The 14,042-nt window shown below is 44.3% G+C and overlaps 1 protein-coding gene across 2 annotated transcripts in view; it reads left to right on the top strand.

The window, feature by feature from the left end:
• Positions 1-14,042, top strand: part of PRKG1 (protein kinase cGMP-dependent 1) — a 531,163-nt gene that overhangs the window by 513,336 nt on the left and 3,785 nt on the right. For both annotated transcript variants that reach the window (XM_075109355.1, XM_075109356.1), the window contains exons 12-17: positions 3,324-3,413; positions 5,700-5,841; positions 8,016-8,179; positions 9,128-9,250; positions 9,336-9,398; positions 10,398-10,464. In XM_075109355.1, the coding sequence (XP_074965456.1) occupies positions 3,324-3,413; positions 5,700-5,841; positions 8,016-8,179; positions 9,128-9,250; positions 9,336-9,398; positions 10,398-10,464 (649 nt within the window). The remainder of the gene's footprint in view (positions 1-3,323; positions 3,414-5,699; positions 5,842-8,015; positions 8,180-9,127; positions 9,251-9,335; positions 9,399-10,397; positions 10,465-14,042) is intronic.

Genomic DNA, 14,042 nt, shown 5'->3' with positions numbered 1-14,042 from the left:
TGCATTTCACAGAGCTGGAGGTATCTAAAAGGGCAGCCTCTCATCTAAGCCAAGGGTGCTGCGTCCTACCCTCAAAGAAATGCCTGAAGCACTTGCCTTTTGCCAGAGGAGATCAACCCCGCTCCCAAAAATTGCTCCAGAGGGAGGTACTAACCCAGGGGCGAAACCGAACCCCTGTGATAAAAACGCAAAGGCAAGCACGTGGCTGGGACAGCCACCCATCCGTGGCTAAGGGGGTGTTCCCTTCCCGGGCTGATCCCTGGGATTCCCCCGGAGCCTGTGGCTTCGCCTCTGATTCATGGGTGACAACTGCAGCCTGACGCCCTACCTGGCTGCGGTTTCCTCCACTCTGTAACAGTCGATTCACAAACATGCCCCCGTTACCTAGGCTAGAGCCAAATATACCTTGTGCGCTATTCCAAACTATAGGTTTATTTTCCGAAGCCTGAGCTGTCTTGGGATGGGGATGTACAGGGAGGTGAAGTGCGGTGCCAGCCAACCAGTGGGACGTTTTGATACCGTATCTAGAAATACCTGCTTCTAAATAAAAAGACCAAGCCTGCAAACGTTTTTAATGGAGCCACTGATATTCATAGCTAATAAAATAAATACTTAGTCTTTCCCATTTTTTATTCCTTCAGTAGGCAGGTGAAAAAAGGATATGTTAGCCATAGGTCCTTTTCTACCATATCATGAAATTAATCCTATCCTTTAGAGCAACAAGCCTCCCTTAACTATTTTTAATACCCCATGGAAATCCTGCACTGGGAAGGGACCTTCTAAGCGATAAAGTCCAACCTTTTGCTGTTATTGCATGTGCCGCAGCTAGAAAATCCTATCTGGTTTATCAAATTCTCTGTCTGCTTTTCCACCTTACTTCTTTTGCATGTCCACAGGGATTTGAAGTTGATACAGTTTCTGTCCTAAAATTATTCATAACTTGCTTATACACTTTCTTGGGCAAGCTGGGATAATATTTTTCTGGGTGCTACAGGCAGAAATCTTATCACTTCAATAGATTAATTGTGGGTTTTGATGCCAGGTGAAGGGTAGGTGTAAAATTATCTTGGAGCAAGGACACAACCTCTGGGATATCAGAACAGGAAAAACAAAACCCCCAAAGAACCCAACTATTTTCAGTTCATCGTGGAACTGTACATTAAAAATCTGTGAAGAACAATTCAGTTTGATTATTAAAATGAATTAATCCTGGCAAAAGAAGCAGAAGAGGCCAGGTATCACTAAATAAAATTTACAGGTAAACTAAGAATTTTATAGAACAAAATGCTCTGTAGGTTTGGTAGAGGGCCAAACAAGTGCTGAGCCGTGGATGCCTGCACTGGATATGCAAATATTTAGATGAATAAGAAAATGAATAAAAATGAGTGCAAATATTGTGACATTTCAAACTTACTACTGCTTGATCTACTGAAATACTACGGTTTTGTCATGTGTAAACTTTATGCTTCCATTACAGTTGCTAAACAATATTTTAGTTTTTTCTGCATGTTTAGGCCAAATTTGAGGTCCGTAAAATTTTATAGAAAGCATTTTTTCAGCACGGCTACCTTAACTAGAGAAAGTAATGTCTTGTTTCAGCAGCATTTAAATTACTGAGCAATTAAAAATATTTAGGTACTCATAGTTTGGATTCTTGAATATGTAAATTTCTGTAAACCTTAATGTAGATGAAATGTTTCTTAAGGTAAATTATATTTTGTCCAAGAAGGACAAAATATAAATTTTGTTAAACCCATAAATTTTAACTATATGAAGTGGTCAGTATGTTTGTTCCAACTTTTTCTGAAAAGCGTGTTATAACTAAGGTTTTAAATGTCAACATAGGTAATACTAGAGTAAGGGAAGATCTGAAACACTAGTTTATTTTTTTCCTTCAAATTTTGTTTTGGCTGCAAATAGCACCTTTTAGCCACAGATTATTGCCCAGGTAGATCAGCACTGAGCATATTCAGTACCCAAACTCCGGCCTACATCACAGCTGCGCATGCTGCGATGTTTTTCTGTTAAACATGCCAAAAATATAGCAGGTAACTCCTACTAAGCTGTGTGCTGGATGCTACGCAAACACAGACCGGAGACAAATGGTGTCTAGCATCATGATGTGAAAGCATATTGGAACCAAGCTGTAACTGCCAGGGTGTTTTGCCATGTACCTTAAGTTAATATTTAACTGAATGCCTTCAAAAGGAACTGAATCCTGCTGTTTTCCCACTGGTCCATCACACAGCTCCATAAAAGATATTAATAACTGGATTTATCACTAGCTGGGAAGAGCTAGAATCTGCAAAACCACCTGTTTTAATTTATATCATGTTGCATCAGCCCTTTAATTTTTAATTTTTTGATATTCCCATGAATGGAGCAATTACACCATAACAGAATATCCCTCAGCATCACCTTGTGCTGTGGCGCTCCAATTTTTAAATTTATTTCCTAAGCAGTGCAGCTGCAAAGAAACCTTTCTAGTATCCACATAGAGTGGGCTTGCTCCTGCAGGCAACCTGAACCAATATCGCTGCACATGTAACAAGAAGTACAAAAGTAGTTCAACATTAAAACTAAATAAAAGACCTAATACTGAAGTTCCTGTATTTAATTCCATAGTTTCATAGTTACATTTGTGTAATATATCATATTGAACACAGAGCACGGATTTTACTGCACAATTCAGATTGTACTTGAGAAGGAGGACAGGTTCATAAAGCCTGGCCCATCTATCCCTTTGGGAATTTTTCCTCCACGTTCAGTCCCTGGGAGGAAGATGAAGAGTACTTCTAGATACCTGCATGTCAGTGGGTTCTCTTTAAGCTCTACCAAATCAGTGGATTTAAGTTCTGAAATGAACCCCAAATTAGGCGGCGCTCCTTTGAAATTATGAAACGGAAGGAAGACTGCTGATCTGCAGCTGAACAGTGTAGCATGAAGAATAAGATTATATGGATGCTATAAAAAATGGTAGGAAAACCTCTCTCTTTCAAGCACATCTGGAAAGCCAAGATTGTGCCATTAGAAGTGGCAGATTTTATATGTAGCACCCAGAGGTGTGGTGACCCCTTCTCCTGAGGTCCACGATACACTTCACCACTCAGATGCCCATCTTTTTTTTTTTTTTGCTGAAATATTTCCCACCCAAGAAAAGACATTGAAATGATCTCCTTAAATGTAGCACTAACTCTGAAAGATTCCCCTTAGTCTTGCGGTGCTTTCTGGGGTGAAGCCCACGGTCTGTGAGAAGTGGGAGCGATTGGTGCCTTCACTTGTATTGTGGATTTATTTATTCTTTTCTCATTTGCCAATGACAGGCTCTACAGGACATTCAAGGACAGCAAGTACCTGTACATGCTGATGGAAGCCTGTCTAGGTGGAGAGCTCTGGACAATCCTCAGAGACAGGTGAGTTGTAAGAAACTATTGTCCTACATAGTGGAATATTTTCTATTATGCCTCCGGATGACCCAAGGCCTTTAGCTTTCATGGGCAAAATCTGGATCTTACCATGCTATGTTTGATTTAAGATCCCAGAAAGGTGAGCAGCTATTTTTCTTCCTATGCAGTTGACTACAGACAAAATGAGTCCAGTTATAACCAAGAGTAAGGACTGATTTGGGTTGTATCCAACATGTACAAGGCTTTATGTAAGTGGAGGCTTATCCAAAGCTACTTTGTCATGACCTCTCTGAAAAAATAGAGAAGGTAGGGATGGTAGCGATGGTAGTCATGTGATAAATTGCATGTATGACAAGTCTTTGCCCTTTACCTGTGTCTTCATCACTCCAGGGTACCCCTAAATAGCCAGCAGCATATTTTAATTTTAATCAAAGTAATTAATTAATTTAATTTTTAATTACCTAGAACAACAACCTTTTACAAACACAGAAATTATGGTTGTGTCCTTGGTACCCACACTATTGTCTCTCACGTTTGGGAGCCTGGCTGAAGGCTCAGGCACCTGATAGGGAACCGTGGGGGTGTCTTAAGGGCAACAGAGACTTCGGGCACCGCGTATGATGGCAGAGAATGACCCTGCAGGGTGCGGCCAGGCATTGCAGGAGGTGCAATGTCAAGGCCAGTCCTGCTGCATTCCTGCAAGAGACACTCCTGAGATAGGGTCCTTCCAGAGCAGCACATTTAGGCATTGCTGCATGGCAGTTTTAGACTCTGGACTTATAAACCAAGGCCCTAAGGCAGCAGTGGCGTTAGTGAGAGTTCATAGTTGTGAATGAAATCCATGGGAAAGTGCATTTTTCAAGGTAAAAAATGCAGTCGTCTTCAAAGTCAACTGAAGAATCACAATCTCCCATCCCAGAGAGCACCTGCCTTTTTCAGCTCGGTGTTTGCCGTGCTGCCCACCCTCTATGAGTGTGAATAGTGACATCCACCTCTATCACAGAGGCACTGTGATAAATAACATCTGTTAATATTTCTTAATATTTATGACGCAGTCGGGTATGGTAGCGATGAGCAGGAGGAAATCAATAGTCCTGCATGGGCTTTTAGTCCAGATATCACATATTACACGAGGACCACTCATCAAAGTAAGAAACAGGATCGTGCATCAAATCCACACCCTCCAAGGAGCACTACACCATTGGGATGCAGAAATGCCATGGAAAAAAGTAGTTAGGAAGGCATGTAATTACATACCACACAGTAATGCACAAGCAAATGCCGTCCCGCTATTTCCTGCCTTGGGAGGGTCTGACCTTGCAGCGTTTGGTTTTGGTTGTGGTGGGTAGGCGGCAGGTGGGTTGTGCGGGTGTATGGGGAATGTGCACACCATAAGCCCACAGGGCAGGAGAAGATGCAGTGAATCGCATGTAACTGTGTAATAGGCCCGTAATTGGAACATAATTCAATTGAATTTGGAAAGCGAAAGAAATGCATCAGAAAGATTGATTGGAAAGCAAAGAATAAATTGTTTTTTAATTACCTAGAATGAATTTTTTGTAATTCTTCCTTTTCCTAGCAGTATGCCTTCTCTGAACCATTAAAATAAGACCTGTAGTGAAGTTAACAGGTGCCGGGTTGTATTTTTTATCGTTCTTTCTCAGAGGCCGATGATTTTATCTTTAATTCTCTTGGCTTTAAATTGTGGTTCTGCTGCCACCTAGCTTAGACACACTTCTGAGCTCAGCCAGCTCCTGCTTCACGTTCCCAGCAGGCAGGGAGGTATGGTTTGCTTCAGAAAACTGGTTGCAAACTGGTGCTGAAACAAGGATGAAAAAGTGCACTTTATGCTGAATTTGCAATTAACACTTCAAGTCCCAGCAACTAAGTTGTCTGTCTTTTGTCTCAATTATGTCCATTAGTACAGTTAGTGATCTCCACAGCTCAAAATAGCTTTGTCACCCAGAAGTCACAGGTTATAATAAAAAAATCACCTTCTGCTTACAAGATAATGAGTTGTAAATTTTATTTCTATGAGATGAAATTATAAACTAAAACCTAAAATATTTTCACTATGAATGTTTGATATGAAAGTGTGTTGAAGGCAGAGATGCTAATCTCAAAAATGGAAATGCAATTAAATTTATATATAAAGATGAGGTCAGCAACAGGCACTTTGCAGGTATTAGAGCGATTCTGCTGAACTGTATAGGTATTTTAACAGTAGGGTGAAATCCAGTAAGGGAAGAGATCTAATCACTTTATCCCCTTTCCCTCTCTCATTTTACTTAGAGGCTCGTTTGAGGATTCGACAACCAGGTTTTACACGGCATGTGTGGTCGAAGCTTTTGCCTATTTGCATTCCAAGGGGATCATCTATAGGGACCTCAAGCCAGAAAACCTCATTCTGGATCATCGAGGTTATGCCAAACTGGTGAGTGCCTGCAATGTCTGGTTTGGCCAAAAAAAGTCACCACCACTACCAGACAACTAGTGTTAGGGGTAGAGGAGAACACAGGATTAGCCATAGAGGGCCAGAAGCAAAGTCCAACCAGCCCAGGGTCCTGTCTCTCATGGTGGCCATCAGTAGATGCTGAGATGACACCAGGACAAGGGCACCATCACCTACCACCGGGATGTTTTCCCAACCTCCAGCAGACAGGGTACAGCTGAGCTGGGGAACACTAATTCTGGCTTGAAAGTGAGATCTGTGGTCCTGAAGTGGAAATGTTTAGAGAAGAGCATCAAGAGAAATCCATCCAGCTGTTCTGAGCTACTGAAAGACTGAAAAATAACTTGAAAGTAGGTGTCTTAAAATATTGGTGGGAGAGCGGGAGGATTTGCATCTGTGGGCTTTATAGGTGACTGCTGAAGCAAATTTTGCAAGCTACTGTTTCTGTGTCAGGCCCTTTGTGTGAGTAATAACAAAAGGCATTCTTAATGGAAATATTTATCTTGACACTGTGACGGCAAGAAATTATTTTGTGTTGCTGAACTGCGGCCAGTAGAGCTTCTTGCTTTAGGAGGGCCACTTCTGTTTTAGCACCAGTAACACACCTCACTGATCTGTGAAAACGCCTCTGGCATGACTGCATAAGGCTCTACCTGAGACTGCTCTTCCCAGAAGGTCATGGTCCTTCTCAGTGCTGTCCCCCTGCAACATCCACCTCCTCAAACCAGGACAGCAGCGTGGGCAAGACCTCCACTCCCCACATTAGGGAGTTTCTGAATGGTTTAACTGTATTGCTTTGTTCACTCATATTACTTTTTTACCTCAGAAATCACTGTACAGGTCCCCTGCATGTAAGGTACACCCCAAATGCCAGGTGAGACCATGGAGAGGGGGAGAAGAAAGGAGAGACTTCCCTTGGTGAGAGGTGCTGGGGAATGTGGGCACTTGGGCAGCCATCAGTGAAGGACACAGCAATGCACTCCTGAAAAGAGCTGCATCCAAGAAGGACTTAGGCCCTCCCTGAGAGTCACAGGGGGCCAAGGTTTCTGCCTCTCAGCTTGGGGATTCTTCCTCGCCTTTGGGAAGGGAAACTCAGGAGTGGTATCAGCAGGTGGGAGCAGCAAGTCAGACCATCTCCATCATGGACCTTTACAGCCTGGTGGCAGCCACTGTGTCTCACCGTGACACCAAGCCTAATGAATGACATCAGAGTTTATCCTCTACAGCATTTTGCCAAGGCCAGGTGGTCCAGCAGTGTGTCAGATGATCAAGGAGGATTAGGTGCAGGACTGTCCTTGCTAACCCAGGATGATCTGGACTGGGGTCTCTGCTGGTCCTGTCACCAACCCCCAGGTCCTTAGACATTTTGATCTCCCTGAACATGTCCTAGATCTCTTGTGAGACGGTGACCATGTAGGACATTTTGTCCCTGACCAGCACAGGAAGGTGCAGGAGCATCTCACAGCCATCAAGGGACAGCAGAGTGTGCTACAGACCACAGCTCTGGGCCGGCACAGCACTGAGGCAGGGGAGGGCAGAAGGGGTAGAGCTGAAAATACGGTAAGCCTGTTAACCTGAGCTCTGCCTGGGCCCCAAAGGACGGCTTCGGTTCCCGGTATAATCTGGTTTTCTGTTCTTGCTGGTGCCATAGCGACACTGCTGTAGGGGTATGCTGAGGTTCGTGAGCCTGCCAGCGTATTCTAACAGCTCAAGCAAATTGGGAGGACACTTGTACTGCACCGCTGTTTATACTGGGAGAAAAGTCTGAACTTTTCAGTAGATGCCAAAATGATTGGTATTTAGCCTAAATAGTTCCTTGCTCAGGTTAAGGCTGGGAATCAAAAAAAAAAAAAAAAGGCAAAATAAATCAACCTGACCTGTGACTGTTACAAAGTTACATCTCCCAAGAAACCCTCGGTGCTGGCATTTGTTCTTCTTCCCTCACAACAATCTTCCTTTTATATTACAAAGGATAAATGAGTAAAAAGGTCACTGAGGTTGCCTGGTTCTGGAACAACCCATGATGCTCTTTAGTTAGCAGAATATTCCGATGAGGAAACCTTCTTTCTGCTTTGCTTCTCTTCAATAGGAGCAGAGGACATGGCTGACGTTGCCTCTCGTCCTCTGCCCTGATGGTACTCTGCTCCTTTCCGCAGGTCGATTTTGGCTTTGCAAAGAAAATAGGATTTGGAAAGAAAACATGGACTTTTTGTGGAACCCCGGAGTACGTAGCCCCCGAGATCATCCTGAACAAAGGTCACGACATTTCGGCAGACTACTGGTCACTGGGAATCTTAATGTATGAACTCCTGACTGGCAGGTATGGGCATCGGGACCAGCACTGCTGCTGAAAATAGATCCGAATACTTCTGCTGTTGTCACCCTGATTAGGCAAGGGGGAGGTTCAGAGCTAGCGTGTGCTGTAGCGGCACAGCAGTGTGCTGCTGAACCTGTTATTTTTTCCAGTTTAAATCACAGCTTCCATGCAGATCTCTTAAAGGGCAGGACATGAGCAGGCTCTTTAGGAAGTGCTGTGAAATTACACCCAAAAACTCATTTTTGGCCCTGAACTATAACTGAGAGTGAGCTGAATGTGGTGGGGAAAGGGCTTGCAATTCAATCAGGCAGGTGCAGGGAGGCTGACACATGACTGAAAAGGAGGAGGTAGACCTGACACCGTGCTGACTTCAGTCCCTATATCCATCCCTTCCTTTATTCAGTTTTGGATGTACATATTACTGCTCATGTACTGCCTTGCACTTCCTCACCTCGTCCCTCATCGCTCATTCCCAGCATACAGGAGCTGGAAAAGGAGCCGGCACCTCTACCTGCTTATCCTTTGGGGTTAGACCCAGGACACTATTCTGTTAAACCAATGAAAACCTAATTAACCCCCACTGAAAGCATGTCACAACATCAAATAAGCCAGCAAGCGTTGCTCAGACCCTTGTTCCTCCAGCTGTTGGGACATGGGCCATCATGGAGATGAGAGGTTTAGCATGTGCTGCTGCAGAAGACCTGGCTTTACTCTTTGGTACTCCCCTCCAGCCAGCACCACTGACAGTATCAGAGCTCCCTGGCCAAAAAATGCTTGACATCAGAGGAAGCAACGCATTGCTAGTTGTCATCTACCTTTTCTCCTTTCAGTAGGGTAGTATGTTTTGTACTGTTTGGTTGGTTTTGGTTGTTTGTGGTTTTTTTAATCAATCTTCAATGCTATTTTAAAGACAAGTTTTTAATCTTTTCCTTTTTCCTCTCCCCTCTGAAGTCCCCCTTTCTCAGGCCCAGACCCTATGAAGACCTATAACATCATATTAAGGGGAATAGACATGATTGAATTTCCAAAGAAGATTGCCAAAAATGCTGCTAATTTAATTAAAAAACTATGCAGGTAAGTAATCACCTTGATTTTACTTGCAAAGAAATTAATCATTCAGAAGGATTAAGAAAGTAACACATTTGTTATTCATTTTTAGGGACAATCCATCAGAAAGATTAGGGAACTTGAAAAACGGAGTGAAAGATATCCAAAAGCACAAGTAAGTGTCTTCTCCGTCATCCATCAGATCCAACTCCCAGAAATATGCATTTCAAACACTTCAATTTTCAGCAAAAAATGCTCTTCTTAAACTCCTTTGCCCTTTCCCTTCTAGTGTGCTTTAGACTGTAATTGAATTTCCATCAGACGTTTTTCCCCAGTGCTTTGGTATAGATGCCAGCCTTGCCTGTGAGCAAAGCACATTGCGCATCGGCCATTACCTTTGAAGTGCTCTAATGCAGAAGAGCATTTGGAAGCAAGCCGACCTAGCTGCTGCCTGCTTGGATTGTCTTTGGTTTAAGGAATCACTTTCCTAGGTTTTCCCTGATTTTCCTTATCCCCCAGCCCAACACACTTTCTGTCTCCCTTTAACATTAATTCATCATCCCTTTTGGTCTGATGGGGGAGAGTTGTTAAGTGACGTCTCATAAGTTTTCATACTGCTGGAAGGGGATAAGAACAAGTTAGAGACCCACTGCAGCAGCAGGTTATCTCACCCACCCATGCGTCCTTCTCCTGTCCCCAAAGCAACAGAAGTGGGTTGGATGGACAGGGCTCATCCACCCACCTGAGGTGCTGCAGCTTGAGCAAACCCAAGGTGCCCAACCCAGAAGGAAGGCATCCCTGTGCACGCCCTTAGCTCCCAATCTCATATGAAGAAAGGACATTTGGGATCTAAGTATGGGAAGGATTGTCCCTATGGGAAGGAATGAGCAGCTGCCAGGACATCTGCAGCGAGGAAGGGTTTTCTTCTGAGCATTGGTAATTTGTACTTGCCGTGGTATCACCACTGGGTTGCTACAGACGCTTCATTTTCAGTCCCAAAAAACTTACATAAAGATGACAGGAAAAATTATTAAGGCTAATTGGGTAATTTGAGGATGACTGCAGGAGATTAAACCCACTGTTTAAGCAATTTAAATTTCATTTTGTGCTACACAGAGATTTTTACTGTATGTCTACCTGTGACTAACTGTTTCATTATTCCCCTCCCTTCTAGATGGTTTGAAGGCTTTAACTGGGAAGGGTTACGAAAAGGGACACTGACACCTCCTATAATACCAAGTGTAAGTTTTCCGACTTATTTTTTCCTTCCCATCAATAACTTTCTTTTACATGAATGTTGTGCACTTCGTGCACTAATACACTGGAGATAAGCGGCAACAGCATGTGCTTTATTTCTTCTGAAGATGCTTGAAGAAGTCATGTTAGAGACGTTTCCAGCTGTACTTGGTCTCCAGGCAGTCTCTTCTAGGAGAAGGTGGTTTAGGGAGGGCATGACTGCAATGAGATGCAGGATCAGGGCAGGATCACTCACTACTGTACGTTTTTCTCTTCCTCACCTGCTCCACTTGTTTCTTCATCTACTTTTCATGTTTCACTAGAGAGCTGCCACTTTCACCCCTTCTCTCAGATGTGTCCTCTTTCTTTCTCCTTTATTCTTATTTCTTTTCACAAGGCAAGTGGGATTTGTATGCCATCTCCCTTTTCTTTTACATTAACCTTTCCTTCTGTATTTTCTTTTGTGCTTTTCACCCTTTTTTCCCTGTGTCTGTGTCATACATGAAAAGCCCTGTTACCGCCTAGTTTATGTTTAACTGGGAGCAGACGCAGAGGGACAGCTCGACTCATTTTCTTTTGGAGCAAAGCTCTTCCTTTGATGTCTTTGTGAGCTCTTTACCCACAAAGCCCGCCGCAAAGGGAAACCAAACAGGATTAGCTGATAGAAATTACCTTGGCCCCTTCTGTTCTGCAGCCTCCCCTCCTTGTTTCAACTTAATCCCTTTCTCTCTGTGCCTCTCCCGCGGGATCACCAAGAGAATGACATTAGCAATCGTGTTTAATTGCACCCCATTGCTCTCTCCACCCGGGGTCCTGCACCTCCTGCAGCAGCGGCAGGCACAGCTCCAGGGCTAAATCTGCCAGCCCAAAGTTTTCTTAGCAGCTATGAAAGAGCAAGAGAGTTTTGCACACACACCCACACCCCTTTTGCCCTATGGGCTGCAGAAGTTACTGGCAGTCTGTGGGAGAAAGCAGCACTTTGTTTTCTGCGTATCTGCCTAAAGCAGGATGCCCAAAGAACATACAGATTTTTTATAAATCAGAACTGTAGATATTTTTGTTGAGCTTCTTCTTAATGACTATTAATTTGTCAGCAGGACTGTTCACCACATTTCAGTCACACAATAAAGTCAATTTTGCTCCTTTACATCCAGTTGCAATTCCTGGTTTAGCTGTGCAGAATGTCAGTGTAGCCTGAAAATGCCCCAGTATGTTTCTCTAATTGTTTTTAGTGGATTTTTGGTTTTATAAGAACATTTCCAATACTGTTTTTACATGATATACGTGTGGACCTGCACGTCTAACCCTCAGGCAGCACAACCAGCAACGGTGACTTCAGCGGTACCTGCTTTCTGTGGGCATGAATTGCTCCCTGATGTCCCCAGACTGGGACATTGCTCCACCACCAGAAATGGTCTCTGCTTCTCTGGCGTTGCCTAGAGGAATGCAGCTTTCCAGCCTGTTGTACAGAAAATCACATTTTCTTTGCTTTTCCAGTTAGGTGCAAGGCGGTAGGGGGAAAGGGCTCTGTGAGCACCCAGTTCACTTCATTGGTGTTATTTCTTGGCATCATCAAGGCTGTATGTTCACGGTCTGGTGATGCCCTACCAGGAAACGTGTCTGTGATCTGCTGTCACCCTTTTGGCCAGCACACTACCATGTCTGAAGTAGATTGGAGCATCCTTCCCTCTTCAGAGGAATCCTTCTTCCAGGACAACTCAGTGCTGACAGCCATATATTGCCCTAATCCCAGTTCAACACAGCTCATTCTTTCCTAGAGCTCTTAGAACTAACTCTTGAAATTCTCTCCAAAACCTGCCTCCATTAACTGGTGAAAACTCATTCACCCCAAAGCTGTGTGTCCCACGCAGCCTTGTTTTCCACAACCAGCTCAGTTGCTTTGGCAAAAGTCTCAGCTGCCAGTAAGGGCCATATCTGAAAAGTGACCTAAAATATATAGCCCTGGGAGAAGAAATCAGGTTTTCCTTCAATCAGTGCACCTCTGCTTGTTAGCTGGAAAGGAGACAGCAGTGCTAAACATAGAGACTAGCTATTTTCCTAAGAAAAAAAAGCCTTCCCCAGCTCTTAAACCCTCATCAGCAGTTATGTGGTAATACCGAGGAGGCAATCAAAAGCTGCTCCTTAGCTCTTATTCCACAGGATTTTAGATCTCAGTTTACAGCCTGCTCCTAGGACATTGCTTCAGGGAGCAGCTGAGCCTCGATTCCAGCACTTAAATCTGTGTTGGTAGCTGTCCTGAAGAGCTTCTCCTACTTCTTGACTTTTCCAAAGATGTGCTGTCTCGCATCACAGCTCTTGCCTTTGAGAAAGGTGTGCAGATCTCTGCACCATAATTCATCTCGAGCCCTGACGTTGGTAAGCAGCCAGGCAGCTGACACTGCCGTTTGCACTCCATCTTCTTGAACGGACAGGAGATAAATCTAGAGTGTCCCTTCCTGGTGGGAGAGGGCACTGGGAGGGACGTTTGCTCCCAGGTCTCTGACAGTGAAGGACTGCAGGCCACGCAGGTGACCTGGACCTCAGATCTGTGGGGAATAGTGTTAACAGTGTTAGCAGCGTTAGTATCACATGAAGGCAATCGGCAGAGTAACAACACAGCCAAACTTTCTTTCCCAAATCATATTTCTTCTAAGAAAACTCTCTACACCTGAGGTATTGGATATACTCAGCATTTTTATTTTGTCAGATGAACACAAAAGGCAATCCATTTCCCAGAGCAGCACTTATTTCCCTTAAAGCCTTACCTAACCAGAGCTCAAAAAAATGTGCCTGCCCTCCTAGGTGCTGCCAGAGTGGACATGTGCAGAGGAGCCCCGGGGAGCTCCATAGCTGTTTTCACCCCATTCAGTCTGCTTACACACTGCCCATCGCTGCTGAGAGGCTTTCACAAGAAGCTACAGGTCGTGCACGTCCTCCATGAATGGCCACACCAACTGCATCTCTTATACTTTGGTAGCTGGTATCTTGTACATACATCCCCAACGTTTCTGCTCCCAGAGGGAGAGCTCACATGGGGTGGGCTGAGAGAAACAGAGGGATGTGGTCCAGCCCATGGCACCATGGAGGAGGGCGAGTGTGGAGCACCCCAAGGGTGAGGACCCAAAGGGTGAAGGCTCTCCAACTCAACAGTGCCAGCACCAACAAAGGAAACAGTATTCAGTACACCCTGAAGCACCTCGTCACTCTGTAGTACTCCACTAAGCTTTTAGAGGTTGGGTTTTTTCAGACTTGGGTATTCAAGGATCTTTATTTCCCCTAAGATGTTTTCAACAGCAGGAAAATGCTGATGCAGCCGGGCAGCAAATTAAATTTAAACCTGAGGTTGGAGCTTTGACTGACCAAATAGTCTTTTCCCAAGGCTTATAGCAGCATCCAGCGTCAAATACATCTGGGTTCTGGCCATGGCTTCTCCACCAGCTGCACAAGTGTAATGGATAAAGAATATAGCATTTCCTGTGCAGCGCTCCTATGGCAAGTCCCCTCCAGCCTGCACTGGCTACTTGGGGTACGGCTTAAAGTACTGATTTTTCTCCAGTAAGACACTGGTTATTTTGGTCTGGAG

Source organism: Phalacrocorax aristotelis, chromosome 14 (genome assembly GCF_949628215.1).
Source record: "Phalacrocorax aristotelis chromosome 14, bGulAri2.1, whole genome shotgun sequence".
Classification (NCBI taxonomy): domain Eukaryota; kingdom Metazoa; phylum Chordata; class Aves; order Suliformes; family Phalacrocoracidae; genus Phalacrocorax; species Phalacrocorax aristotelis.
Note: the sequence above shows the minus strand (reverse complement) of the source record. Positions and strands in the feature narration are given on the sequence as shown.